Source organism: Varroa destructor, unplaced genomic scaffold (genome assembly GCF_002443255.2).
Source record: "Varroa destructor unplaced genomic scaffold, Vdes_3.0 BEIS01000003.1, whole genome shotgun sequence".
NCBI lineage: Eukaryota > Metazoa > Arthropoda > Arachnida > Mesostigmata > Varroidae > Varroa > Varroa destructor.
The window spans coordinates 18281099-18299023 of NW_019211456.1; the positions used below are offsets into that span (position 1 = coordinate 18281099).

The window sequence follows — 17925 nt, forward strand, 5'->3', positions numbered from 1 at the left end:
GTGGTCGTTAGATGTTGCGTTCTCAAAACCAACAGTCCGCCAAGCATTCGAACATTGCCGCCACGTTCGACGAAATATTTTTAACGACAAGGCGAGAATGAAAGCGGCGTATATCTGGCTAATCAAACGCTAGTAGGGGTCTTACTGTCACAAGCCGATTATTGACGGCGCTTCTGCTGATAGCCTCAGAAAGCTACACAGAGCAAGTAGGCAACCACCCTCTGAGTAAATAACAGAGAATGGAAACTTGATAGAGTTTTATCGATACGTTCTGGAGAGAACAGGACAGCTGGACGTCAACTGAATGGTTTGTGGCACCATATAGATTGATTTAGTGAGTTGTTTATTGGCCTTGAGTGTTAGCGGTATTGGTTATGCGGAGTTTGAAATTTTTTTTTCGAATCACAGATACCGTTATGTGTGTGTGTGATAGGGACCACATTTTAATATGTGATTGTGCGTATATGATAAGAAGCGGCCTTCTGGGCCTGACATCCGAGCACTCACGCATAGAAACAATAATACAGACTTATTACTATCCAATCTCGTGTGTATTTATGTAGTAGTCTATCTGTGGATCGTATTGTTGCGTTTAATTTATATATATATATATATATGAAGTATCTATATATATATATATAGATAGAAAGTGTTCGATGCTTCGGTACAGTAGTAGTAACTTAATACAACTTATTAGAGAGTACTTTGTCGGATTCTGACATGCATTTGAAGTTAACACATCATTGAAGATATTATAAAAACGTGCACTTGTAGGCCTAAAAATAATTTCGACTATTTTAAAACAATATGTATATAGTATCAAATGGCTAAACTTGTGTAGCGTGTCATGTGTCTCAAAAAATATATGTTTACTTAAACTGTATTGTGAAGAATGAGATGCATGTACATTTACATGTCCTTTGGAATATTTGTGCTCAGTAACTATTGGCTTTGCAAAAATTGCGCTTTAAGGCATGTTGAGTAAAGCTCTACCCCCTGCAAATAAGCCTTAGATATTCGTTGGGATGTTGTCCGATTCACTTGATAAAGTCGAGTGTACGAATTGCGGTTCTGAAAAAGTAATATCTCTGCGTATTTGCTTGCCAGATTATGTTGGTTGTCATGCTTAGATTAAAACCTTTGGCCGGACGATAAATTACTAACAGTGCTGAAAATTTTCTGGGATATTTGGTTCTATTCTTTGTCTATTTATATATGCCTCGATGATGCTGAACGTCTTCTGACAAGAATTCGATGTGATCGAAGTAGATTGTCTTACTGCTTTTTGACCTTCTATGCTTTTCAACGGACTATGCCAAAGAATCAACCATATAAACCCAAGTCTACGCATCTGTTATGATGGGAATGAAATCATTATAGTCTCGTTCTTACTCGGGTGTGTCTAGAGTATACACAAAAGAGCTACTTAGTTGATTTACTTACTTTAGTTTCGTTTATTGACTTAGAAGAGACGATGGATGGACGAGCTACAGTATCCGAGACCAATGTATTGTACGCGTATCTAAAGAAAGAGATAACAGAAGTGTTTGTGGAAATCTCTATCTTATTTGTCTTTTAGTCATATTCGTATGTTCTTAAAGGTCAGACTTTCATATCGGTAGAAGATTCAAAATATTAGTATATATATATAAATGTATAAGAAAATATATACATTTGGTTCTCTTCCAACGGAACATGTCAGCATTGTGTCTGCTACGGTTGAAGAATTTGTCGTATCGGTTATGAACTTCGATGAAAAACCATCAGCAGTGTTAATGTAATGTAGACACTTTAAATTTTCTTATATACGATTTAGGCATTCTATACATTGATTGCTATTATGTTACAAACAAACACATTTGGGTTAGGAAAAATAGCACGAACGAACAACCTCCATTCGAGCTTTTATACGTCACATTTTTTATTCAAATTGCGTGAGAATCAATTTTGTCAGATGATTTTGGAACGTTGCTTACTTGCATACTACTATCTAAAATGTCAATCGTAACCTTTCAAAACAAATACGCATCAAAACCTATATGCTGAGGTAGAGAAGAGATATAGCTGTACATACATGCTTTATGCATGTTATCGTCGTAACGCTGAAATTGGTCTGAAATTAAAAATATTCGTGTCCTTTATCGCGGTACAAAGTAATTTCAGCTTTTACAAAGAAAAAACTATATATAGTAGTACTGCATTTTTGCAAATTGCATAGCGGTTTTTGCATTTCTTCGGACCTAAATTCGGCATCTAAGTTCTTAGTTTACATTTCTATAGCCCATAGATTGTTAAGGCTTTGTTTACCAAAAACGCCTAATACTTAAGAATTAGTGTCGAATCAAAAATATATTCGTTTAAAATGTCAACATTTATCCTCGTATGAATGTAGGTGTAGATATCTAAGTGTGACGGACATTAATGCGAAGTTCGACCAGTTGTTGATAGGTGCATCCATATAATATACGACAGCGGTAGTAATGCGTAAGTTAATATATACATGTGTTGAATACATGGAGATTACCTACAATAGCATTTTTTATAAATAGAAAATACTTCGATAGTTGAGCGTTTGAAGAATAGGTTGGCTGAAGCCTGTACCATTGGCAATAGAACTCGAACAAATAATGCTTAGTAAGGCGTGCTGCGATTTATTTGTACACAGTCTACCGAAAAAGTGCGCTATCTGTGTTGCTTTAATCAGCGTTAGATATGTGTCACTAAACAGTTATGTGTTCTCGAAACCTAGCGACAGTTAAGCGTACTTTCAAATAAACTGAAGACAAACTGGACACCTGGAGAGAGGTTTATTACAACGAAAGAGTTCTCATAGTCCATTTCTGGCTGTGTACGTGTGGAACGAGCGGACCGAAGCAGAATCGATCGTCGCTTCCTATGAACGACATACAAGCAGCTGGCTCGTCGGATCTTGCTAGTACAAAGTACGAATTCCATTAAGCCAATAGCCTATCTATAATATTAAAAGGGACACGAAATCTCACTCGAATAGCTTACAAGATAGGCAAATTAAGAATAAGATGTATATCCTGATATTCAGTTAAGGAAGGATCGAGGAAGAGCTCCATCTCGCCTTGATAGGCGTAAAAAGGCACTGATCGTTGCAGATTTGGCATCTCTTACCCGTATTCGTATCTATGGTACGATCGGCTTCGTATGGGTAAATCATTGACTATTTAGCTTTTAGTCCATTAGATTATGTAGGCGGATTTGATATACGGGTAAAAAACATAGTTCCGTTTTCGTTCTGAAAGCAAAGCAGTATTTAGCCTCTGTAGAAATTTGTGTTTATGGTACCGAACGTTGTTGTCGGGTTTAGTTGAATCGGGCCACTGTTATCTTTGTACTTGCCAATATACTACATAATGTATTGAAATTCTCAATGGTGACACGTTTTGTCTCAACAAAAAATAGTTAATTCAATTCGCTACATCTAGCCACAATTTTTACTAATAATAGACTAAGCAAAAACCTGTGTAACTTGTAAAAATGTTAGATTGTTATTGTATTGGACGGTCTTGCATATCGGTTTATTGTCGTAGCGGGAAGTATCACATAACAATAGACCACATGACATGTTTTACACGGAAAATGTTCCTAACTTAGCTCTTAATCGATAGCCCTCCTTCTAAGATCGGTCGTCACTTTAGGCTTTGTGGGTGCTAAAGCAGAATCTTCACAGCTGCTTATTTAATAATCGAATTAGCTCTCATGGAGCATTGTTTATTGCATCGAAAAACATTTAAATACGTTTAGAATATTCCTGCCTATTTCGTTTTGTGTTAATGGATAGTAAACAGTATGTTGTGTCTATGTAATCTGTATCTGATGCAACCAGAATAATTAATGAACCTTGCAGTACGTATAGTGTATTTATTAAGTTGACATGTTTTCAACGAATCATTGCCGCATGGTGACTTTTACCGAGGCGAGCGAAAAAAGCTAGATCTAATGTTGGTTGCTGCCAGTTAGACCTTTCGTTATATTATGTGTATTTTTTATTACTACTACTAAGTGCTCAATTATTTAGTTTTTATTTGTCGGTAAAAATGAACAGGTTGAAATTGAATGAAGTAGCACATCTGGCGCTGAGATCCCATTTTTTTGACTGAGCTATTTCCCAATTGCCCCGCAAACGTTTGAAGTACTCTAACCTTGAGGCTTAAGTTTGCCCTTGAACATATGTTTAGATAATACGCTATAATCAATTACATTTTAATTAGCACAAGTGGATGTTTGTTTTATTTGGTGCAAATGGCCAACTTGAAGTGCAGTTGATTTCAACACATGGGCTCGATGAGATCAGTAATCTGCAGTACAGTCTTATGGTAGATATGGTAACACTAAGTATTAACAAATAATTAATCATGTGCTGCCATCATTTTAGGTTTTTCTGCCAGAAGGTGACCAGACATAACTGTACAAGATGTCGAATTTAGTCAGGCCGTTTCATGTCCTTGGTGTGGACGAAGCTATTCGAACAAATTACACTGACCAGCTCAATAAACTGCGTCAAACCTTCGCTTCAGGTACCATCATTTAACTACCACATTTAAAAAGGCGATAAACGCTCAGATTAGTGGCATAGATTAAACAACGGGCTTCACAGTTGATCAGATTTAACCAGTTCCTCCGGTATAGCCAACTTTATTGTGAATATTATATTCACACGATGGTTCTTCTTGCTCATGTAACTATCTGAGAGTGTTTCTTCATATTTCGTCACGACTATCTATGTGCAGGACGTACAAAAACCGTCAAATGGCGTAAAACTCAACTCAAGGCTTTGCTACGCTTCCTTGAAGACAACAGCGATCTTCTCGTCAAGGCATTGGACAGCGACATTGGCAAAAACCGTCAAGAATCGTTGCTTTTTGACATCGGATTAGCGGTTAATGATGCCAAGGGTGCCATTATGGAGCTTCACAACTGGGTCAAGCCAGAGCCTACGGCCAAAAGTGTGCTGACCGTGTTCGATAAACCATATATCTGGAACGAGCCTTTGGGGGTTTGCCTCATTATGGGAGCTTGGAACTACCCCGTGCAATTGCTGATTTCTCCCGCGGTCGGCGCGATTGCCGCAGGAAACAGCGTCGTATTCAAGGTTAGTTGTATACACTTGCATATCCATGAATAGTTCAGCTTCTCCAATTGTCGTGGTCCTGTTAATTTCTAATACGGATTTGATCACTAAATCACTGGTTATTATAAATGTACAAAAGAGCAGATACTAAGTTAGTTATGCAAATATATTTTATAAATTTACTAAACTTTAACACGTTTTATCTTCAAATGATATTTTTGTACATAGATTTTTTTCTATTATACTGGTGTTTATTTATGCATATATTATACTACTACGCAACTATGAAACTCTAGAAACTACGCAATATTTTTAGAAGCCAAGACCTATTCTAATACCCATATACATTTGTATATTATATCTTTAGCCCTCTGATTTAGCTCCAGCAACTGCGGCCGTTATGGAAAAGCTAACGTCATACCTTGACCCAGACGCTTTTCTGGTAGTTAACGGTGGGGTCGCCGAAAGCAATGAGCTGCTCAAGGAACGATTCGATCATATCTTTTACACAGGATCTATCAACGTAAGTATAACACATGAATAGGAAAAACAAAATTTATCTGCCTCGTAGTTTAGTTGCTCGCATTGATTCTTACTAATGTGATTTTCGATGGCTATTTATGCCTTAAAATTACCGCAATGACTGTGATGATAAAATACGAAAAGTATGCGATTCAGATAAAATCATAGTTTATTTCTTGCAGCATCAGCCATCGTATCAAGTGGCTTAACTGCTGGCAGTTTTCATCGTATCCAGGCCGCTGTCATCTTTGGTTATTTATATTTCGGTTATTTTATATTATTTCGAAATTAAGTGCTAGTTCTTTCATGTTATTTAGGTGGGTAAGATTATCCACAGCGCTGCCCAGAAATACCTGACACCAGTCGTATTAGAGCTAGGAGGCAAATCACCCGTCTACATTGACACGAGCACGGATTTAGACCTTGCCGCGAAACGCATTATGTGGGGTAAACTTGTAAACGCTGGCCAAACCTGTGTTGCGCCTGACTACATTCTGTGTCATGAAAATATCTACGACAAGTTCATCGACAAATGCAAGAAGGTTCGTATTATATTTTCTAGAACAGAACAGTGCTGTCCAAGGTCTTAAACCCGAGTCTGCAGACTTCAAAGAAGTGGAAGAAACGTTGTGTAAACCTATAGTAAGTTTTTTTTATTCTGTTCAATTATAATCTTTTACAGACGGTTCACGACTTCTACGGTGATGATCCGAAGAAGGCGAAGGAGTATGGACGCATTGTAACAAGCCGTCACGCGAAACGCCTAGAAGATATGATCCAGGGTGCGGATATCGTTCTCGGTGGCGAAGTGGATACAGAAGCACGTTATGTTGCTCCCACGATTATTAGAAACGTCAAAAAAGACGATCCCATTATGCAGGAAGAGATCTTCGGCCCTATTTTACCAGTCGTTAAGGTATAAAACTGTCTATGTACTATATATCCATTGCTTTTACGCATGCTAAAAATATCTTTAAAAGAAGAAAAAAAATATATATATATTGAACTCAAGTTCACTATCTTCCGGCAGGCATCACACCTTCAGGGGACTCTGTAAACGAGTTTTTAGCTGGCAGGTTTGTTTGTAGAATTGTGTAATGCGTATGGATACGTAAAATATTCACACAAAATATATTAAGCTCCTTTATTATCTAAATGTCAACCAAATATTGTTGATAAGCTTGAAACTAATCCGAGGTATTATTTGATACGGATCGTTGCTTGGTTTTTTACGATAGGTGAAGGATATGTCCGAAGCTGTTGAATTCATTAACAGCCGTGACAAACCGCTTACATCGTATGTGTTCTCTAAGAATCAGAAGGTCATTCGTAGTTTTATTAATGATACAACAGCTGGTTCGGTGTGTGTCAATGACGTCCTCGTGCATCTATCCGTAGACTCACTCCCGTTCGGTGGAGTTGGCAATTCAGGTATTGGCCGTTATCATGGCAAATACACGTTCGATTGCTTTTCGAACAAAAAAGCTGTCCTTCTCAGGTACGGTTATTTCTGATCACCGTTTGCAGCCTTGTTTACGACTATTAAAACACATAAATTATCGTATTATTCTCCAAATCGCTATCAATAATTTATCTGCATACGTTGTGTGGGTACTTTCAAGTTATTCAAACTAGTTAGCAAACCAAATTCCTACCGTGTCAAAACAGAATTCGCCATTGGTGTTTTTCTACTGTTACAACAGGAACTTCAACCCGGTGGGCGAATATCTCGGCTCAGTCCGTTACCCGCCACATACGGAATCAGGCTTGACACTGTTCCGACACCTTCTGGCAAAGCGGGCCAATCCATTCCGTTACGCCTGTTATGTGGCACCTTACGTTATTGGAGCAGCTATCGGAATTGGTGGAACTGTCCTCTATCAATATCTAACCATGGCAAAGGAACATAGGCACTAATCAGGTAGGACACAGTCTTCGGGTGAGAGACACTTTTTTCATCAGTCTCTTTCAAACAGTTTAAGGTGAATAAAAGGACCTAGTGCTAATCGATCGTCATCGTTTTTTTATAACTTCGAATCCGATATATTCCATTAACTTACTTTTTTTCTCTCTATTTTACTAGACCGTACTGCACATGATCCTAAAAAGGCTCGAGCAAGCAAAACAGTTAAACATTTTCGATCTTCATTAATGTGCTCAGGATTGACGGTCTCGCAGGTGGACAAGAATAGTGAAATAGTTTGATGGATTCGTTATTCCTAAGTCGTTGTATTGTACTGATTGTTTTTACAGTCAATCAAATGAAACTGCTATTATATGGTCAAATAATGGCCTTACACATTGAAAAACTCATTTGATTGTGTTGGAGTATCAGAGTGAAGACAAGTACAGTCATAGGAGCATTGAATATTAAGCGATTATAAAAACGAATAAGACCTGGTTAACCGATCGTGTACCCATAGCCTGTGCCTTCATATTACGTCTGTATATTTATCTGTTCTTATAAGCGACATAAAAACCTTAATCAAAACCGTAACTTCGTATCGCCCGATAAGCTATACATGAATTCCGTTCCTATTTTTTCTGCAGTTTTGTCGCTGTATGAATTGCATTAATACAGAAGACCTGGTTGGAGCTTATGCAGTGATGGTGACAGATGTCGTTGAAATTATTATTATCCTACTACGTATAAAATGTTTCCTAAAGAGTATTATCAGTAGTTTTTTTTTGTAAAGGAGGAGCCGATTGATTTTAGTTAGCCTATATCATCTTTGACCATTGATCCTCTATTAATAGAATTTTAACTGTTTTTAAGAAAAAAAATTACGAAGAGAAGAAATATTGACATAGCAGACAATTCGCAAACAACCTGTTTGACCTGAGATTTATTGAAGCATTAGTAAAATGTGATAATGTCTAATTTAAAAAGGTGATCGCCATCGAAAAAAAAAACACATGACTTTACTTGTTTCAACTACTTATAACTAATAAAAATATAACAAAAACAAGTACGTGTTTTATTTATATTTTATATATCGAATTTTTATGTAGCTTGCTTTCGGAAATGGAGATAATAGAGCACTCGCTGATATCGCTAAACTTATCTACGTAAATCTAGACATATAATATATACAATATAATAGTTTGTATTATTGATGAATTCAGGTATCTATTACTTCCGGAGTGTTCCATTGTACCCGTACTGCAATTTATAAAAGTGTTGCGGTTTCTGGAATTGCCCCTATTATTATTCATTTGTTGTTAATATACATTTCATTTATTTCAATCAATATAATTACCTGGGTATAAACAAGAAACTTGTACAATCTTTGTTTTTCTTTTATATTGCACAGTCCGCAAGATAAAACCCTTGCCAGCGACCACATTACCGCCAGACAATCTTCGAACCATTTTGTTTTGCTCTGTTTTTGTATTGTATTGCGAAGAGCTATATAGCAAGTAACCCCCTCTATTGAATCAGGTTCTAACGAAGATATCTTCTCTAATACTACGGACGGGAGTGAACGGTGGTCGAGAGTGCCTGTTTGGGCCTTAGGGAATAGAACAATTTGAATAGAATGTACAATAAAAAAAAACTACTGTATAAAATATGAGACCGAATTCGAGTTTTATTTTACTTATTTTAAGTTGTCGAAAAAGCATTGTCTGTTTTTTTTTGAGCAGTTGGCTTTAGGGTCTATCAGGCCGATGAAGAAAGTCTTGATGTTTATGGTCAAGATGAGTTATCAAAGAAAACGGCTCAAATATGGTTATTTGGTTTTTGATTTGGTATTTTCGATTTGAAAAATGCTCCTCGTAGTGGTCGCGACAAAGAGTCGAAGATTACTGCGAAAGTTAAGCAAGATCGATACGTGAGTTCAGTTCATTGGCGATATCATAGACATCGCCAATGAACTGAACATACATTTTTAAATCATTTGAAAAAGCTCGATATTTGATAAGACACACTGACGCCAAAAAAAATCCCGATCCTATTCCCATCTACGAAGCTTTGTAGAAATGCAGCCATTTATGAAGCGATTGAATCACAAGCAATGAAAAGTAGATCATGTGCGACAATAATGTGCACATAAGTAAAAATAAAAAATTTGCTTAATATTCTTTGGCAAAACACGAACTGACACCAAGGAAGATGATGTTACGATAGGATTCGAAAGGAATTGTGTCTTGTGACGAATGATTGATTGGGACCTATACTTCCAACAATGAACAGGGTAACAGCTAGTCACTGAAAAACGTACCGGAAAGGTTCGGAGGAAAGGCTCCTTTCCCAACATGGCAATACCAGACGGCACACATCTTAAGCTAGCCGGCTAAAATTGAGAGAACTCGCACGGAAAATTTTAATGTATACGTCAAATAGCGCCGATCTCGCAATACCAGAGTATCTACCATCTGTTCAGTTCTCCACAAAACTTTGTTACCAGTATTTATTTAATACTGGTCAATGAAAAGATGCAAAAATCACTTGACATTTTTTCGACCAGAAGCCACAGAACTTTCATAGCGATGGGGCTATGGTGTTATCCGAAAAACTACAGGACATCGGCGGTCGATATTTAGTGTAATAATACTATTTTAAAATGCACAAATTATTTCTTTCTGAAAAACACACAGGAATTTGTCTAACTCAATATGGATAACGGATTACAAAAAAAGAAACATCTACATGCCTTTATCTGTTAAAATCATTGTATCAACTCGACTATATATATGTATATATGGGGTAACACTGGCGTTGTCTTCAGTAAACGGACCAAAGCATTGGATCGTTGCGACTAGCGCTAAATGTATGCTGAAGACTGCCGGTTATTCACTTAAACTGATCATTTTTCAGAAATCAATTATGGTTAGAAAGTGACTGTTTATATTTGAGGCGTAAGCTAAGAGCGACTAACGTAGGTCAAAGACCGGAACTTCTCCATAATAGATAAGATCCCTGTTTGCTTTGGCCTTCTATTACATCTAGAAATTTAGCAGTCATCTCAATATCCGTATTGTTTCATAACACGTTTTTAAAATGCAGTGTCTTGCTACCGTATTGTGGACCAGCTCTACCCGTTGGAAGCTTGCCAAAGGCCAGAAGCCTCTTCTGTCACGTTGCTTTAGCCTGGCGGATATTCCCTGATTATAGCACAATGATGATGGCTGCTCCATTGGTACAATGAAATATACTTAGCCTGGCTAGTATTTATCTCTTCGCTGAACAAGTGGAAAATGTGTAAGATACAAAAATATTTCGTTTCGTATCATTTAGTTTCTACTTAGCGAATAACAACATAGAGTTATTTTGCAAAAATAACAAACAAATAAAGAAGGTACCTCTGAGCCAACGTTCTTGGTTAAGCAACAAGTATATTCAACAGGTAGGTAGCTCATATATTTAAAACGTTGATATAAAACGTAAGCACTGTTTACCTGCTGTTTTACCGCAAAAGACAATAGTTCAGACCAAAGGGCTAGTCTATTTCTTTATAAGCAACACACGTTTCCATTTGGGCAGTCATACCTATTAACGACTGCTTTATACAGGAAAGTGTGTGACTCCGACAGAAGGCAAAATGTCTCTTAGTTTTTTGGCATTAAATACTACGAAGCGTCAAGAACTGAATAGTTACAATGATGACACTGTGCTTATCCGTGAGACCTCTCCCTGAAGTCTTAATGGAGACGTAATGCCACACTGGCACCTACAGTTAAATATATCGCAGATCCCTTTTTGTCTTAGTTCAACCACGTATAGCAATATCTTTGTGCGTTTCAGTGATTCTTCTACCTGACGATTCGTTCACGTTACTCCCGGGTGGTGCACAGTTTTATTCAAAAGTAAGAATCTACTATTATATATCTAATGTTTAGAGCGTATCATTGAGAAAAATTGAAGTGAACAAGTACCTTGCCTGCTTGCGTTTTAGAGCGTGTCTATATCTCTGGCAGTAAAGACGATCGGATGTGGAATCTCTAAATTGAATCAGTCATCTAAAATCACTAGTTATAACTTTCTGGTTTCCAGCTCTATGAGAAACACCGGGCTCATACCATATATGCCCTGACAGTGCGAAAGACGTCGCCCTTATTTCGACATTAAGTCACTCTGGACCTAAGTGCATATTATTCTTCAGTTTACAGCTTGTTTCTCAGCTAATTGGATCGCCTCCTCTAGTAGCAGCGACTCCATGTCGCTTTATCGAAGGCCATAGCCTGTACAAAGTATTGGCTCGCTTGTCTCAGTGAAAGAAACAAGGAGTGCTGCCCGCAGCTATCGCTGTTTTTTTCACTGATGGAGGCCTATGCCACCTTTCGGCAGCGAAACGTTGAACGGCCTGTTGGTGCTATTGTTAGAGAGTTAGCTACATAAATCAAGGGTGTTTTCATTGGGAGTAGTCAATTAGAACATGCGGTTACATTTATTTGAAAATTAGGTAACGAATATTTAGCATATCGCAGTTTTTGACATATTAACTAAATATATATTTCGAAAGAGAAGTCGTCTGTGAGAAATTAAATCGCTCATTCGAGGCTTTAATATTTCCACCGTTGGCCTGATATCATAGTGACGATCTTTGAATCAACCTCTTTAGTGCCTTGAAAGGGGCAGTAAAGTCTTTCGATATGTCCTAGTCGATAAAATCGACCACCCCGATTGGTTTTCAGTAGGTTTTCTAGCCTGTTTCAGTAGGTGCGCATACGAATTTTTTAGTGGCTCAATAAATGCTAAAAGACAAATGATAACATAATCGGATCCTCTTCATTCGCTTATTTACATAGCATATATTTACCTAATCAAAGATATTTAGCATACCCTAAATTTTGAAGCCATTCTGAAAACTAATTTCGCATATTTTATTAATGGTAAGCTATTCACTGTGTCATGTCTCTTGAAATAACCGGGGGTACTTGATTCGTCTTATGATTACGCGTCTAGTGCGTTCACACGCACGGTGTCCTTCTAATTGTCCGTACGTAAACGCAAGGTAACTATTACTGTTGTCTTTGATTACTGCCATATTTTTTTATTTAATTCTGTTATGAATAGATACATTTTGGATATTTGTTCAGACTGCATTAAATTTGGTTAAAAAAGCCAAATGAGAAAATCGTTGTTCTGAAAAAAAATCGTGCTTTGCGTCGTTCTTGGCGAAATTATAGTGCCTGTTGTGCTGTGACCTAACCTCATAATAGAACGTTCGACTAGGTGCTGCTGCTGAAGATTTTCAGGATCAACGTTGCCACAAGTCAACATAGCATACATACCTAGGTTATAAAAACGAAATGCTGAAGATTCACTATTATGCTGCGGTGTAATTAAAGCATATTTTCCGTACAAGTGATTCGTTCCATCGCTTTTTTCAATCGAACGACAGTATTTAGTGTAACGGACTATACCAAAGAATCAACCATATGAAATGGTGAATCCAGTTAGTCTTAGTTCGTTTGTATCGTTAGAAGAAGAAGCCGCGTAAATGTATATAGCATTTTAATACTAAATATGATTGTTTCACAGGGAAAAAATAGAGCGTCTGTTTTCCATGTAATACACATATATTGTACCGTTCTGTGAGAAATGGAAGTAGTACGATTGGAGAAGAGTAAGCTTTATATATATGCGCCTAAGCATAATTCTGCCAATGACATATTTCAGTGAGGTGAAGTCCAACAATTGTATAGTTGAGATAATAGATGTGGCAAAGAAAAATTTTCTGACAGATTCCATTTGATTTACTTAAAATACGCCATTTAGTTACACAAGGGATCTGCATAGAACAGTTCATATTCACATTTGTGTTTATTTGTGTATACAGTACGTGAAACAGGATCTTCAACTTTCTAATCGTAAACTACTGCCACCAACCTTTAACACTGTGTTTTCCGCTGTTGTTAGCTGCCAGTTCACTGTTTTCGCACTAACGAAAAACTTCTTTTTCTTTTCTTGGCAAATTTTAAATGATTAATGATATAGTAGTAAACATTATATATATAAATAGATCTTGTTATCTTATGAGCTATAGCTTATTAAGGTATTTGGGAAAATTTAACATCGGTTTTAATCGTGGAAAATGAACAAAAATATATTTTGTTATATATTGATTTATGTCAATTGGATACGAATTATATAAGCTACATAGAAATATTACTTATATGTGTTTTAGTGCTCAGTTGTTTACCTTTTTTCGTTTTTACAAAAACGAAAAGGTTGAAATTAAGTGTAAAAGTAGCAGGTGTAGTATCGGGATTCCTTTCTCCATCTAAACCTACTCCCAACTCCTCCGCAAAAATGTAAATTTTGAAATTTAAGCTTACAAAATATGTTTATATATTTTAGTTTATTCAAGTGGTATTGAAGCCTAATCACTTGCTTGAGTTTATCGAGTTCTATTTATTGTGAATGCGCTAATAGATTTAACTCTACCAGACGGTTGTCGCGTTGTCATTCATACGCTATCTATTCCAGGTTTTTCTATCATAAGGTGTCGAAATAGCGGAGTTTAAGATGTCGAACTCGGTCGAGTCGTTCCATACTTTTGGTACGGATGAAGTTGTCCAAACAGAGTACACTGATCAGCTTAATAAAATACGGCAAACCTTTGCTTCAGGTACAATAAGTTCCCAAACAACTTTTTTATTCAAAGAGGCGATAAATATTGAACAAACAAGTACTACTGACACTTGTGACGCGTCGCAACCTTTAAATCATTACGCTTGATCACAATAGAGCTGAAAATTCTTTGCCTTAATCAATTTTCTCGTAGATGTTTCACGTTCACGTATTGACTATTCAAATCTGCTCACTGAGTTGATTCAGAGTGCTTTTTCGAGTGCGTTTTCTTTCTCATTTTTCACCTTTTTACCACTACTATACAAATACAGGGCGTACTAAGAGCGTTAAATGGCGTAAGACTCAACTTAAAGCTCTTCAGCGCTTTCTTGAAGACAACAGTGATCTTCTCGTCAAGGCATTAGACAGTGACCTTCGAAAAAACCGCCAGGAATCATTGCTTTTTGACATCGAATTTGCTGTTAATGACGTCAAGGGCGCTATTATGGAGCTCCATAACTGGGTCAAACCAGAACCCGCAACCAGGTGTTTAATGGCCGTGATGGATACACCGTATATCTGGAACGAACCCTACGGGGTCTGCCTCATTATGGGAGCCTGGAACTACCCCGTACAATTACTGATCTCTCCTGCGGTCGGCGCGATTGCTGCAGGAAACGCCGTTGTATTCAAGGTGGGTTTCGCATATCCCCCCGCGACAATTAGTTTGCCCTATCCAACTATAATGACACTATTGATTGATAGCATGATCCGGTTACTCACTTAAATAGAGGTACATATATACAAAGACTCTATTGTATTGATGGCCATCTTTGCACTTATCAGGAAATAAAGAAGATGTGAAGCAGCCCAACATCCCTGTAAATCAAGACCTTCTCTAATAATCAATGTATTATTGTATATTAAATTTTTAGCCTTCTGACCTAGCCCCAGCGACTGCGGCCGTTATGGAAAAGTTAACGTCATACCTTGACCCAGACGTTTTCCTGGTAGTTAACAGTGGGGTGGCACAATGCACTGAGCTGCTCAAGGAACGATTCGATCATATTTTCTACACCGGATCTACCAATGTAGGCATGATGCATGGATAGCGAAAGTAAAATTGATGTAGTTTTTCGCTAAATACTGTGCCCTGATAATAATCACAATAATTGCGATACTAAAATGGGAATACTGTAAAATACGATCTATTCATCACATATCACATTGTTTCGCTGATGCTCCTACACGGCGACTTGCGGTTTCGCTTATTAACGTAGTTCATCCGCAAGTTGATGTCTTCTTGCATCAACTGGTTAAAAATGGAACAGAAGCTTTCTATGTTCTTCAGGTGGGTAAGATCGTCTATGCCGCTGCGCAGAGGTACCTGACACCGGTCGTGTTGGAGCTCGGAGGCAAGTCCCCTGTATATATTGATGACACTGCTGACCTAAGCATCAGCGCGAAGCGCATTATGTGGGGTAAACTTGTAAACGCTGGCCAAACCTGTGTTGCGCCTGACTACATTTTATGTCCCGAAAATATCTACGATAAGTTCATCGACGAATGCAAGAAGGTTCGTATTATACCTTCTAGAACACAACAGTGCCGCGTCCGAGGTCTTGAGAAGCGTTGTGTAAACCTATAGTAAATTTTCCGTTATGTACGATTATAAACTTATGCAGGCGGTTTACGACTTCTACGGTGATAATCCGAAGAAGGCGAAGGAGTATGGACGCATTGTGACAAATCGTCATACGAAACGCCTAGAAGATATGATCCAGGGTGCGGATATCGTTCTCGGTGGTGAGGTCGATGTAGAAGCACGTTATGTCGCTCCCACGATTATTAAAAACGTCCAAAAAGACGACCCCATCATGCGGGAAGAGATCTTTGGCCCCATTTTACCAGTCATTAAGGTATTAGACTATTATAATAGTTTCACAAAACTTCGCATTGTTAATTATCACGCTTATTTGCTCGGTACGCCACTGTTCTTCCTATGCCTCTTAAAGAGACTAAACTCGAATTCCACACCCAGCGTATCTAAAAAAACCGTTTGCCACTCAAGAATTCACAGAATATCGCGTTAGCTTCTGTGTGGTACAGAAAATTTGTATATGCAAGTCAGTCCCCTCCAAAGCGAGCATTAGTTTCACTTTAATGCCCTCTAACGTCTGCTTTTACCGATTTTGAAATCGAATTAAGCGGGACTCTTCGTAAATGTTTACGCGCCCACTTGACGACCTGGTCCGGTGGCCTTTCCCGCTCCTTCTCTTCCGCTCGTGCTTCTTAGCCCATCACTTCCGCTTCCTCTTGTCAAACTCCATCAAAAACAATTTGATTAGCCTGCCGTTCGAGCAACTCTTGTGGTTTGAGTTACCTATGACGCGGTACTAACGCGTCATTTTTTGTATTCCCAGTTCTCCTTATATGTTCAGCTCTCATTACGTGAACAAATTCTCGAAATCACCTTTTTAGGTATAACAATCAGGACCTCTGCATTAGGAATCTAACCGAAGTGTGCCTTGGTGGACATTTTTGAAATTTTCCATCAAGGAACTTCACAAGCAGCTATATCCTTAAGAATAATTTTTTTTCTTTCTAATTCCTCACTTTCTCTTACCTAATATTTCCCTGATTAGTAGCAGAAGGTGGCATGAAAACGTTACTATTGTACCCATTAACCAACAGTCTTGCACTCACGGATGGCAAAAAACGTCGCCATCATGGCTACTAAGATACAGCCGACTGATTTATCTTTGTCATTTGCTAGCGAGAAGCACTGCTTAGAGCCTCCTTGCCCCGCGCTTATAGAGACGTAGATGTGTTATTATTCATATATTGATATTATAATAATCAGCCATATATACATATCTTCAAACTACTGTAAAAGATTGTCCTGTAAATGAATCTATGCGGAAACCCGGAGCTAATTTGTGATTTTTTTTTTATAAGTTAATTTACAGCTGATGACCTTCGAGACATGTACGAATCCAAACAGTAACCAGTTCATTGTTGATAAGCGTAAAACTAATCTAGAATCGATTTCTTTCATTGACTATTGCTTGTTTCTTCGCAATAGGTGAAGGACATGTTCGAGGCCGTTGAATTCATCAACAGTCGTGATAAGCCGCTTACCTCGTACGTGTTCTCTAAGGAGCAGAAGGTCATTCGTAGTTTTATTAATGATACAACATCTGGTTCAGTATGTGCCAATGACGTCCTCGTGCATCTGTCCATAGACTCACTCCCGTTCGGTGGGGTTGGCAATTCAGGCATAGGCCGATATCACGGCAAATACACGTTCGATTGCTTTTCAAACAAGAAAGCCGTCCTTCTCAGGTACAATTATTCATACTCACCGTTTAAGTCACTACTCATGGCTATTATTTTACAAATGGTCAGTAGAAATTTAGCCACGATCGAAGCCTTGTCATTTTCTATTGATCGGACATTTTGTACAACAGTAGACTAGCAAAATTCCCACTATATCGCATAGAGCTCGCCACCCACCAGACCTAATATTTTTTTCTACTGTCACAATAGGAACTTCAACCCTGTGGGCGAATATCTCGGCTCAAGACGTTACCCGCCACACACGTTTGCGGGCCTGGCTTTGTTCCGACAACTTTTGGCAAAGCGGCCTAATCCATTCCGTTATGTCCATTTTGTAACACCCTACATTATGGCAGTAGTTATTGGAATCGGAGGAACCGTCCTTCATCAGTATTTAACCATGAAGGAAGAGCAGAGACAATAATCACGTAAGACATAATGTTAG

At 38.0% G+C, this 17925-nt stretch overlaps 2 protein-coding genes across 13 annotated transcripts in view; both read left to right on the top strand.

Annotated features, from left to right (window-relative positions):
* On the top strand, positions 1–8592 carry LOC111246401 (aldehyde dehydrogenase, dimeric NADP-preferring-like). 5 transcript variants are annotated; one of them, XM_086982756.1, is made up of 9 exons: positions 1–307; positions 2750–2942; positions 4406–4547; positions 4761–5122; positions 5469–5624; positions 5941–6165; positions 6306–6539; positions 6862–7121; positions 7327–8592. In XM_086982756.1, the coding sequence occupies exons 3-9, from the start codon at positions 4445–4447 to the stop codon at positions 7538–7540; spliced, it is 1554 nt and encodes a 517-aa protein (XP_086838882.1). In that variant the 5' UTR covers positions 1–307; positions 2750–2942; positions 4406–4444; the 3' UTR covers positions 7541–8592. The 5 variants fall into 5 exon arrangements, with proteins under 5 accessions (XP_086838882.1, XP_022651670.1, XP_086838883.1 ...); XM_022795935.2 differs by lacking the exon at positions 2750–2942 and having other exon boundaries at positions 7327–7544; positions 7707–8592; XM_086982757.1 differs by lacking the exon at positions 2750–2942 and having other exon boundaries at positions 7327–7544; positions 8174–8592.
* A 2541-nt stretch (positions 8593–11133) lies between these two features.
* Positions 11134–17925, top strand: part of LOC111246402 (aldehyde dehydrogenase, dimeric NADP-preferring-like) — a 7897-nt gene continuing 1105 nt past the window's right edge. For 2 of the 8 annotated variants that reach the window (XR_015323167.1, XM_022795938.2), the window contains exons 1-8: positions 11370–11431; positions 14058–14199; positions 14474–14835; positions 15077–15232; positions 15493–15717; positions 15827–16060; positions 17227–17486; positions 17691–17920. Coding sequence is in view for 6 of the 8 variants with exons in the window: in XM_022795938.2 (XP_022651673.1) it covers positions 14097–14199; positions 14474–14835; positions 15077–15232; positions 15493–15717; positions 15827–16060; positions 17227–17486; positions 17691–17904 (1554 nt within the window). In the remaining 2 variants the exon portion in view is untranslated. Of the gene's footprint in view, positions 11432–12530; positions 12580–12650; positions 12864–14057; positions 14200–14473; positions 14836–15076; positions 15233–15492; positions 15718–15826; positions 16061–17226; positions 17487–17690; positions 17921–17925 lie in introns of those variants that run through there. The other 6 variants (XM_022795939.2, XM_022795937.2, XR_015323166.1 and 3 more) reach the window with 6 other exon arrangements.

What these genes read in the sequence shown, in the direction of transcription:
- LOC111246401 (XM_086982756.1), top strand. Translation starts at nt 4,445, where the DNA reads ATGTCGAATTTAGTCAGGCCGTTTCATGTCCTTGGTGTGGACGAAGCT. An exon ending in GAAACAGCGTCGTATTCAAG is followed by an intron (nt 5,123 to 5,468) that starts GTTAGTTGTATA and finishes TTATATCTTTAG; the next exon opens with CCCTCTGATTTAGCTCCAGC. An exon ending in TCATCGACAAATGCAAGAAG is followed by an intron (nt 6,166 to 6,305) that starts GTTCGTATTATA and finishes AATCTTTTACAG; the next exon opens with ACGGTTCACGACTTCTACGG.